Source organism: Lissotriton vulgaris, chromosome 6 (assembly GCF_964263255.1).
Source record: "Lissotriton vulgaris chromosome 6, aLisVul1.2, whole genome shotgun sequence".
Lineage (NCBI taxonomy): Eukaryota > Metazoa > Chordata > Amphibia > Caudata > Salamandridae > Lissotriton > Lissotriton vulgaris.
The window spans coordinates 1,658,450,270-1,658,462,507 of NC_141694.1; the positions used below are offsets into that span (position 1 = coordinate 1,658,450,270).

Below are 12,238 nucleotides of genomic sequence, written 5' to 3' on the forward strand. Positions count from 1 at the left end.
CAAATGCTGGACTGAGAGACATGTTGGATGAGGAATACTGAACCGGCAGATATACAGTGTGCAATTACAAGAGTGCAGGAGTAATCTGCACCTGAGCCTAATCATGCTAGGTATTGACCCATGGAGGGAATCACCTGAACAATAAGGAGGAGGCCAAGGATAATAGTGGGAAAAGGTGCAGACACTTCAGTGCTAGGACACTTAATTCCATTGTGCGCATTTTGATATGTGCAGTATGTACTTCTAGTGTACATGGAAGTGCTTTTCTTCTTGAAAGGCAAAACCTCTGTTGGCCAAGCATTTATTATACTCTGTGTCTAATGACTGCTGAACTTGAGCACCCCAACTTTACCTCCCTGAGGGGCCTGTGACTGCTCACAATCACTATCAGTGAGAGCCAAGTGAGGAAGGGCTTTACCTCGCCCACTTAGCAGAACCTTATTAAGACGGACCCCGGGACATTAGAGGCAAACTACCTCAACCCCCATGGTTGAGACTTGTCTCATGACACTTAGTATGGTCGGATGCATTGTAAAGAGCGCCTGTCATATTTCAGGTATAAGTGACAACCATGAAAGAGGTAGCATTCAGATCATTGTTTTGTTCATGGTACTTGACTATTTCGCGCATTACTCGAGCACTCGCTACCACGGAACAGTAAAACAAGCATGCAAGTCTACACCAGAGCTGCTGTAGTTAAGGGAGTTTAAACTGATGGGCTTGAAAATTATCAGGAATTTCCTCACTCCTGCATTTTGCGAGAGGAAGTCTAGGGCCTGCTCTGGCAATAGGGTCAGATACTGTAAGAAAAATTAGATCCAGCCAAAATATAAATGGTGCCGCCAGTAGGTAATTGTGATTTGTGACTTTTCAAGACACACTGTTTGTGTGGTACATGGGGAACCTTGCCACTCTAGGGATCTGTCCCTACATATTAGTTTCCCTGGCAGTGAAGTTCTTTATTCACGTTTGCACGTTTTATGTGGTGTAAGGCCTCCAAGGATGTTTGACCTTTTTCCAAGATCTTGAACTCCACATATTCATCTTGTGCATGAGCCCTTACATTTTAATGTTCTAACTGAGATGCTTCTGTGCGAGCCACAATCTCTAGCAACTGTGCAGGTGCTGGAAGACCAGGGCTTCCCAAGTGTCTAATCCCAGAGAATGCTATGAATCACGGATAGCTAACCCACAGCTCGTTATGAGAAGAAAAAAAAAGTTTTTTAAATAATTAGCTAAAACAGAAAACGGGCTGTAAAACAAATCTAAAAACGACTGAGTGCAATCAAGTACATTTGAAATATGCTTTGCCCTCTCATAATAGAGGATAGGCAAAATAAACATTTTAGTCGCTATGGGGTTTCAATTACAAATAGGTGTGCCTGCTTCATTAAATGATCAGGACAAAGGGATGAATTGGATGATCATGGGCTGTGAAACAGGTTGTGGTAAAGAATTAAGGTATTCTTTACAGAAACGTATTCTCCACAGCAAAACGTGCAAGATGAGTTAGACTGTGCAGTAAAACAGAATAGGTAAACGTAACAAACTGACTTACATCTCTGTCGACTGTTGTTGCAAAGGCAATTGCCTCCTTCTGTGAGCAGTTGACAGCTTTCTGAAGGGTGTAAATCACTTGTTCATAAGTGTGAACCTCGTCATTAAAAAGCATGCAGAAGAAGGTATCATCCTTATCACTATGAAAAAAAGAATACGCATTTTATATAGAATTGATGAAAGAAGTTACAAGAGTAGCATCACAAAATGGAGGTTGTGAGATATAGGGAACTATTTCAAGTCTAGCAATATATACACTAGACTTGTCCCACCTTTCATCTTAGGAATCACTCCTACAGTATAAAATGACAGCAGTACTAAACATCCAGACACAGACAATCACAAGAGTAATTGTTCAGCAACTCACTCAGGGGTTATATAACCTTGTCATTCATTGCTTCGAGAATATTGTCACATGCTGTACTGCACTGATGTCATTTATTGCAGAGCTCCGAAAGAATGAGGTGTTAAACTGCCAATGCACTTCTAATGGCAACGCTATCACTGAGGGAAAATTCATAGGAACTGAATCTAAGATATCCTTCAATTATTAATGGCTTTAAGATAATACTCCTTCCAAATGCTGCACTTCTGGTACAGTTCATTCTAGGCACAAATAGCACATAATAAATTTTTCTTTTTCGTCTTGTGACCCAAGTTCCCTAAACACCATATTGATCGCAGATACTACAACTTTACCTCTCATTAAGTTGATGTCAAGGGCTCACACGCTCTTAAGTACAACACTGGTAACTGAAAAGCTACTAGACAAATAAAAACGTTGTTTGATGCTGGACTATTTTAAAAACTGATATGTGCCCACTTTGAGACCATCATTTAACTGTCGCAATTCAAGTAAACCAAATAAAATCTTGCAGGAGAAAAAAGCAAAATCATACTTACACACACTCCAACCCTAACGGCAATTCATTTTCTTTCTCCCACGTTAAAATGTCTACTGCATACTGAAACATGATTGCATAAATATTGTATGTCCTCGCAATCATATCTTCTGATAAATGGACAAGGGGATCCTGTAAAGATGAAACACGTTTTCAGTAAGAGGGTGAACTATAAAATTTGAAAATATTGCAGAAAAGAAGCATGCAAAGAAAAACTATAAAATTACCTCAATTGAGACTTTTTTACACCTAGTCCTACATTCTACACTAATGGGTACCAAGTCAACTGGTGATGGGCCCACAAGCTGTAGACCTAATTTGAACTTCGCCTAGCATTACGAACGGAACACTGTTTACTTCCCATTTCGCTGTTTGGCCAATAATCTTCACTAGTTCTGAAACAAAGTTGAGTAATGCTGTGCCTCATGTTGCACTCAACAATGATCTGACCATGACATTTCGTGGGTGTTTCCAAATACTAATTTAGCATTTGAAAAGATTAGATCTCCTGTATGCTCTGCTATCCGAGTCAGACCTATAGTGCCCAAAGTCAAGTTGAAAGAAGCTAGAATCCAAACCAATGATCCAGCTAAGGGGTCTTCAGAGTTGTCTGCGTGCAAGCGTAAAATAGAGTAAAATTGGCATACTGCAAAATCTCATGTGCCATCGCCTCATCCAGAGAGTTAAACTCACGAGCATAACCCGGCAGTCGATAAATTAAGGCTCTGAAAAAAAGTTTGTAAGATTCTCCAAAGAGAAGATAGTACAATTAAAACTCTCCTTAAAGGCAATTGCTACTACCTCCTCTTTTACCTTCCCTATCTAAGGGTACTTAAGTATAATTCACTGGAAAGGTTACCTGCATATCTGGGTCTGAAACTCCACATATCCATGATTCGGTCGTAAACAGTATATCAAACTGACAGCCCTCCAGAAGATTACAGATGTGTAAGGCATGTCATCTTAGCAGTGATACAGTATCCATGAACACGGAGAACAATTCACAACACTTGGTAAAGTTAAATCAGGATATAAGATGACAGCAATATGCAATAGTGACATCTTTGCACCAGTAACACTAAACAGTACAGGAAGGAGGCTGGAATAAAAGTAGGGTTGAATTCTGCCCTGATAAAAGGAAAGCACTCTGTACAGTAACATTATGCAGTGGCTCTTTAGCACAGGAATCACTTATCTCAGAAGACTAAAAAATTGCTGTTCAGAAAAAGAAATCAGTTACAACTTTGGGATAAAATCAATAGGGAGAGGAGTGTGATATGTTGGAGAGACATGGCAGGTAGCCAGAGTTAGGTGCAAATAACAAATGTCTAACTACTTAACTTTCAAGTTTACACCGAGTAGCTGATGCAAACAAGCAGTCTGATATTCGTTGGTTGGGGCTGAACACTGAGCGCAACATGCAAAACTTGACAGTCAAATAAGACTTTGAAAAGAAACATTGACATGAGGAGTGGTTAACTCTTTGTACCATATTCTCGTTCTTTTATGATATACCTGTGCTCACTTAAATTCCGCACCGAAAAGGAAACACAGCTGACAGAAAGTGAGAGATGCACTCAGCTTAGGTGTATTTTGAAGAGCTAAAGCATGACATATTTCGTCCTGTAGAAAAATATTTGCCCTAGTTACCCCAAAAATAGATTTTGTTTGTACCAATATAAGATAACATTAAACATATAAACACTTTTTGCATAACTCTTTTGAAACACTGCAACCAAATGGATACATATTCATTACCTCTGTCTCACTTTCAGACATATTAAGCTCATGCTTTTGACAGCAGGGTCCTTCCTTCCATGCTTCAGTATCGCCACAATCACAGAAGCCTCCTCCACCTGAAGTGGTCATCTATAAATATTTCAAAAACATTTAGCCAACTATGAATTAAAATAACACTGCACATTAAATGTAGTTTAAATGTAAGCACGGTTTATTAATCACGACTATGAAATATTTCTTACTTTTTTTTTAGAGAGTATTATGCAGAAGTTCATGAAGCTAGTTTATCAATGGACATTAACAGGTGTGCTCCATTCAAAGCACTTCTACAATTGCACCTTCAACGTCATCTAATCAATAACACTGCAGTACACAGACAGAATGGGAGCGTTTCTAGCAATGCCAGTGCACTAGTAGGATACAGAAATGTTGCTATAAATTTCCAGGTCATGCTGCGAACTGGCACCAGAGCATAACAGAATACACAAAGTTTCTAAAGAATCCTGTGTGCAGGTATTGAAAGATTGTTATATGTATGTATGTATGTATGTATGTAGAAGGTATTTCTTTAGCGCTAACCTAGCCACAAGGCAGCGCAGTGCTGTACATGATCAAATGCCACCATAAAGTCAAAGCGTAAGAGAAGAGGAAGCTGTGTTGTGAATGACTAATGCATTGCGACGTAGTGTTCTTTATAGAGGTGAGCCTTCAGCTCTTCCCAAAATTGGCGAAGTACTGGGCAGACTTTATGGCTAAGAGGATGTTATGCCAGATAAATGGGTGCATAAATGGAATACACCTGCTATTTTGTGGTTTTTGTATTTTACACTTCTCGGTCTGCAGTTTGATGGTGTCCTGGCTGCAGGTGTGTCTAAATCCACCAGAGATGGTGAGAGTGTCTGCAAGAGGAGCGGGGGTGTTGGTCAGCATCGCTTTATAAAGGATGCAGTTGGTCTTGAAGATGACGCTAGACAGCAAGGGAAGTCAACAGAGTTCCATTAGAATGGGAGTGATGTGATCATATTTCTTCAGGGCCTGGATGAGATGTGCTGTGGCATGTATAATGTCCTTAAGGGGTGTCAGTGTAGACTCTAAGAGGTCTTGGAGCAGGGCACTACCACCATCCAGATGCACGAATACAAGAGCTTGAATAGAAAGTGCCTTTCTCGATGAAAAGGTTTGACTTTCTTTAGATGAGAGCTGGTCCTGGAAAGTCTTGATGTTTTGGCAATGTGTTTCTTGAGGGTGTTTAGAGTGCATCCAAGTGATGGTATTCAGTCAAAGTTGGTGTTCGAAGCCATCAAGGTTTATGTCGTTGAGCCAGGTTTGTTCTGGATCATATTTATTATTCTTGGTAAATAACAGGAACTCTTTAATGGTTGGGATGAGCTTCAAGTACACTGGACATTCATGTTTGTATAATGTTCAAGCAGTGTTTGAAGCGTTGGATGATTGAAGCAGAGGAGACTTTCAAGTAGATTTGTGTGTCATTAGCATATTAGTGAATTTGGATTTTATTATCTGCTTGTAGAGCACCAAGCAGCTCCATGCAAAGGTTGAAGATGACAGGAGAATGGATGGAGTCCTAATGAACTCCACACGTGACAGATTTTTCTGTGACCTGGAAGTGCCCCTTTGAGCAAACTGCATTCTGTTTTGAACTGTAGGTTGAGAACCAGTGAAGCACATGGTCAGTAAATCCCGTTTGAGTAGAAGGCGGATGAGAGGTCCAGCAATATGTTAATGTTAATGTTATTGGGGATTTATAAAGCGTGCGGCTACTCCGAGGAGTGTCCCGGCGCTGATGAAGTCCCCCTTGAAAAGAGAGACACTAGTCACTCACAATCCTGCACATCTTCACAGCTGATGGAACAGCCAGGTCTTGAGTTGGCATCTGAAACTAAGAAGCTCAGGTTCTTGTCTAAGGGAAGGACGCAACAAATTCCATAGTCTGCCCACTACCACCTGGAAGGAACGACCCCCCCATCCTGGTCCAAGAGAATTTTGGCACCAGTAACAGATGTTGTGTCGATGACCTCAAGGTCCTGGCTGGGGTGTAGGGCAAAGTTTTTTTCCTGATGTACTGAGCCCCACTATTATGCAGAGCCTTAAAGGCCAACACAAGAGACTTAAAATCAATCCTGTTTTGAATTGATAACCAGTGAAGAGTTTTCAAATGACTCGACATGTGAGTCCTAGGCCCAGTCAGAGAAATCGCTCTGGCTGCCGCATTTTGCACGACCTGAAGGCATCCCAGTAAGTAATTCGGAATGCCCAGGTAAAGTACATTGGCATAATCCAGCCGTGACATAATCAAGGCTTGGACTACTGTCTTCCTATGGGACAGTGTTAACAGTGGTAAGAAGTTTCTCATCATTTTTAGGAGCCTAAAACACATGCCGGCCACATATTGAACCAGTGACTTCATAGAGAGATCCTAGTCAAGCATGACTCCAAGATTCTTCACAGTGGTGACAGGACAGGATGGAGACGGTTGATCCTGGGGCCACCAATTACGCCATTCATCTCCAGGGGTATGACCCAAAAAATAATTTCGGTTTTGGCAGAATTGCATGACAGTTTATTCTGTCGAAACCAGTGAAATACCTTAGTCAGGCATTGGTGTATTAGACTTTCATTAAACGGCACATCCTTTTCAAACGTAAAGAATAGTTGGGAGTCATTGGCGTAAGGTATAATCTTAGCCTCGAGTTTCTCCACTAAAGGTGCCAATGGTGCCATATAAATATTAAAAAGAGTTGGACTCAGAACTGAGCCCTGAGGCACTCCGACATTCAGCGAAGGAACATCAGCTGAAAAAGGTGGGGACCAGACAGATTGCTGACTGGCTTCCAAAAAAGAGGAAAACCCCGTAAGAACCGTGCCCCCGAAGCCACATTCCCTGAGTCTCTGAAGGAGTCGTCCGTGGGGCACGGTATCAAAAGCCGCCAAGAGGTACTGCAGTATCAAAACTGCATTACCTCCTCTATCAAGGGTGGCTTTGATACTTTTATTGACTTCCAGTAAGGCCGTTTCAGTGCTATAGTTAGCTCTGAAACCCGATTGACTGTAGTGAAGAGCATTTCTTGTCTCAATGAAGTCCGTGATCAACAGATTCACATACTTCTCCAACACCTTGGCATAGAAAGGGAGCAGTGTTATGTGCCTATAGTTGCTAACCTCGGCAGGGTCAATTGATGGTTTCTTCAAAAGGGGAGAACAGGGGTCGTCTGAGGTCAAGAGGACATCGTCGGCAACATGTAAGGTAGTGCTCTCCATGCTGCAGAGTGATCTGAAGCTAGACTGTAGTTGTGCAGGTGAGTGATGTGCCAGTAGTTGGTAAGGTCATCAGGGTCTAGTGTAAGTTTCTTCGGGAGTGGGAGGATCTGCCAGGCTACCGCTAAGTGTATCTGCTAAACCCAGAAGATGCCAATAATTTTTGTTTTAAATCGCTTATAAAGCACAGAACCAGCTAAAAAAAAAGCAACTGTTGTAAAAGCAAATTTCAACCTTTTTTAATCCCAGCCTCCTTTGTTGCCTCCAGCTCAGCTAAAGCAGGCGCTAACATGTAAATTACTATAAATGAGATCATTAGTAGTTACCCAGTCTTAAACAAGAAACCCATATCACTGGTACATCAGTAGCTAAACTGAGTTCTCACATGACCGTCCTAAATCATTAAGAAATGTTAGTTTCTCAGCTACAATTCATTGGCCTTATTAGACCATAGCTCTGTGCCGTTATTACTGCTGTTTAAATCATGTCATATAATGTCAGGGCCATGAACACCCCTTGTAACTGGATGCCCTCCCCAGTTTGTCTGTAGTCTATGATACACCATTTCACAGCAAAGATTTTGCAAACCGAGACTTCCAAGGGAGACTATGAAACATGTCAACTGGTTTCTGAAAAAAAGGTGAGCTCTGTCCTTTGAGGTGGAGTTTTTTTATTTGGATTTGAACTTTATCTGTTAATAAAAAGTCCAGTCAGCTTTGGAGATCTAGATGAACAGGCACAACAGAAAGATAACCTGTAAAAAAGGCAGGTTCTGTTTGATTTCCTCAACCGCTGTTGCAAAGACGCTGCCCAAACTGTAGCATGAATAAAGCACAAAATAGTAGACACACGGGCAACTTAAGGAGGCTGCAAAAAGCAAATTGTTACTGGATCTGGGCTCTATCTGTAGCGCATATAGTTTCAAATCGCCACTAAAAAGGGGGTTAACTGGTTGAAATCTGTTTCTGTCATGCACAGCACCATCAAGTTAATATTTTGCTCTACTGGATCAATAAAAGCTGCAGCTAGCCAGAGAAATTATACTCGTGGACCTTGCCCGTCGCTAGATTGCTGCATTTTGAGTATGTTTTGGGTAGTTCCAAATACAGGACATTTCTATATTTCAATCAAAAATGGCAAGATCTTGTACATTATCCTGAATACAAGGTCATTGGTGACAACTTAAGTAACCAATGGAACTAAGGCACAGGTTTATTGATCATCTCAGATTTGACATGACCCGAACTGGTTTGGTACAGACAGGCTATATCATGTAGCCCCAGAGATCTTCAAGGATGCAACCCATCTTCATTTCAATATTGCCCCTATTCTCCTGATCCAATTTCTCAACAAAAATGAGAAAAGGAGCTTGGTGACTCCAAAACTAGCTATGGTGATCACTGCACGGTCATTACAGACATTGTCTCTATCTGGAACTTTTGATCTGCATACCGTTTGTCTGTGTGTTAATCTAATCAATTTAATGGAAGCTATTCAAGACCACAAAACCAGGAATACATTAGGTGCACGAAAGTTCAGGTTGGAAATAGGGTCTTAGTGATCTGGAAGGAGGTTGCACCCTAAATCTAGCCGAAGCAAGATCTGGGCATTATCTGCAAAGAAGTAAAACTGGGAACTTTAGAACTGGATGCAGATGACTGCAGATGGATGTTAAAAGTGAGTGGTGCTAGGAAACTGTCCTGTGATGGTCAGTCCCTTGAAAAATACAGATCTAGTGGCAACGCTTAGCTCTGTCCTGAATGGAACCACCAACTACAGGCGAAGGCCAGTGCAATGATACTGCTCAGTCCCACTGATCAATATGGTTCTCGCATTCCACAGATCTGAAAGCTGCATGAAGGTCACATCAAAAGTGTGCCTCCTTCGCCAATAGCCTCATCAAGATTGAGGAAGTGCTCAGGTAATAGGTTTTCCTCCACTAGTTTCTCCTTCAAAGAGGCCTGTAAGCCACATACCCTGAAGCACATCCTTTTTTTATGAAAAGAAGGTGAGGTCAAAGTTCAAAGTAAGTTCATTTTACTCCAAAAACTGATATCTGATTCAACAAAACTGCCATAATCGGGACAGAATATATTCGTAGACAGAACCAGGAATTTCGAGGTCTACTGCAGATATTTCGCTCAAAGGATCGCATGTGGGGCACTGCACACAGGGCTTAATTTTTAAATAAGAATAAGCCTTTAGGCACACCGATTTCTTTGGGAATTTCAATCAAACACAAATCTCCAGGTTGGCATACCTGGCAGTTGCTACTCAGCCAGGTTTGCCTCCCAGGTCTACCACACGGTTGCTTTGTGTCTAAATGACCACGTGTAGAAATGAAGAGATAAAGGTGCCCTTATAGAACTCTAACTGCAGGTAGTTGTCTAAGACATCTAAAGAGAAAGGCGTCCTCCAGTTTTTCAGGACAAATATTTCCTTGGACCCACATGTCCAAAAATCTGAACGAGAAATTTTGCAAAACTGGACTTAGACGGGGCAGATGCGACACAGACGTCCTTCTTCAAGGAGCTTTAAAAAAGCATCAGGTCAGAACAATGAAGAGCGGGCATATTCCTCAATTAAATTTACCAATAGCAGGAAAGGGCCACGTTACATTCAGCAGCCTATTTCTTTTTATGAACTTTTACAGATCAAAATGCTTTCCTCGTGCGGTTTTTCCAAATGATAACATTTCACAAAACATTCACTATCAAATATTTTAAGGATTCACAAAAAGTCACTAGCCGCCAATGACTGTGCTTTAAAACTGTCGCACCAATGACCTAAGCTCAGCAAAATGTCACTTAACTTGGCACTGCTCGATGTTCAACCTCGACTTACTGAAAATAGAAAAGCGACAATAATGTACGAAAGCATAAGCATTTTAAGTCATTTCTTAATTGTCACATTGAGTCAAATGGGAATTAAAAAGGACCATAAAGATAATTCGATCTATAACACCTCTTACGTTTAGTGAAATGACGTATCACTACACTTTAAATATGTGGTTGTACTCTTAGATGACCGATGCAATTTCTCACAAGCTAAACTTCATGTTTGTTTTGCCAGAAATGCTTAGGTTAGGTATATAGTTACCCAGTGCACGGCTAGGAGCACAGCCGTGCAAAGACTGGAAATTCCGCAAACTGAGAGCACTTTATTTTTCCATTTTGCACAATTACCACAACAAACACTTATGAGCACTGCAGACTTATCATGCCAAGCAAAAAACATTACCCACCCTATATCGATGTTCTTTATGGACGCTTTGCAAGAAGCACTCCATGCAAAGCACACAGGTGGTGTCAACTGCACAATCTCTGTGAAAGGAAACAAACACACAAAAAGTTGCAGTTAGTGGGTTTGCTGTACATGTTCATTCGAAAACGGTTCGATTATTGTAAAACAATACTTCTTTTAATCTTTTTAGTATATTTTGTAGTTTTAAATTTAGCAATAATGGCTAGTTCCGTTTCTGGGTGGCGACTTATTTCTCTTCCAATAAAGATTCTGCAAGGGCCACAAAACCTACATATTTTATAAGGCTCCCCCCACCAACCCAACACACTTCTCAGTCCGTTCTCCAATCCCACTGTCACAACCGCTCACAGAACGGTGGTCTATTTCACGTGCTTTTGTCAATTCATAGAACCCCGAGACGCTAATGTCTACTGCTGGTATTTCTCACCAAAAAAGTAGAAACAACGAAGACAGTTTTCAGCATGGTATGTTTCACGAATCGTGCACTTCTCAAGTCCCCTTTTTCCTCTAGAGCCGGACACTACTATCAAAATGGGATCAATCATGTGTGAGGTTGTGTGTGTACATATGTATTCTTGGCAATGAATATATTTAATTCATGGCAAATTTATTTAAGTTAAAAAAACTGCATCACAAGACAACGTATGCAAGTTGTAAACCAAGGGTAGTACAAAAAATACATAAAAAGCAGCTCAGCTACATCTGTCCAGGAACAATTCAATTGTAAGTTACTGTGCTAGGGGTGCACTACATATTATATTGTGTGCGTAGGGCAACCCTGAAATATTTTATTAAACATCTTATTGCCTTTGCACCTAAGCACTATTCCACTTGATGAATATTCGTTCTGCCCACTCTATGCTAATGTTATTCGTAGATGATGGGGGGAAAATGTTGATACAAGCACAAAAGCAAGTTATTATGAACGAATAAGGTACAGGGAGCTAGTGGAAGGAACTTGACATAAGTTACAATTTTGTGACCCCCCATAGGATGTGTGGCCCTAGCGAAGATGATTATGGTTCCTAGAATGTTGTACTCCTTCACTAATCTTCCTGTGATACTGCCCACTCCTTTTTTCGCGATTTGGAAACACTACTGACCGCGTTGATATGGGGTGGCGGCAGGCATAGAGTGGCCCTGCATACCTTCTACCTACCCACATCGCAGGGGGGTTTGGGGCCCCCTCCTTTGAGGCCCATTTCCTGGCGGCGCAGCTTCAGTGGTTGTCTTATTGGACAGCAGACAGGCATGCGGAGGAAACTTACATCAATGAAGGTAGGGTTCCGCTCCCGGCCATCTGGACACTGTTGTTGCTGGGTACTAAGCCTTCGGGTACATACCCCTACAGGTATCAATCTCCAGCAAATGCATGATACGCATACTCCGCTTGTCAAAGGGTCGACCTCTGTATTCTCCGCTGCTCCTGTTAATCGGTTTCCCGCTCCAGGAGCAATATTATATCTCGGGAGCTCTCCTGGTGTGGATGGAATGCGACG

General features: G+C 41.5%; 1 protein-coding gene across 3 annotated transcripts in view; it reads right to left on the reverse strand.

Annotated features, from left to right (window-relative positions):
- The window catches only part of UBR2 (ubiquitin protein ligase E3 component n-recognin 2), a 1,804,160-nt gene that overhangs the window by 1,667,497 nt on the left and 124,425 nt on the right, over positions 1-12,238 (reverse strand). For all 3 annotated transcript variants that reach the window (XM_086927821.1, XM_086927820.1, XM_086927822.1), the window contains exons 3-6: positions 10,720-10,798; positions 4,218-4,328; positions 2,461-2,591; positions 1,559-1,697 (exon numbers count right to left, since the gene is read on the reverse strand). In XM_086927821.1, the coding sequence (XP_086783947.1) occupies positions 1,559-1,697; positions 2,461-2,591; positions 4,218-4,328; positions 10,720-10,798 (460 nt within the window). The remainder of the gene's footprint in view (positions 1-1,558; positions 1,698-2,460; positions 2,592-4,217; positions 4,329-10,719; positions 10,799-12,238) is intronic.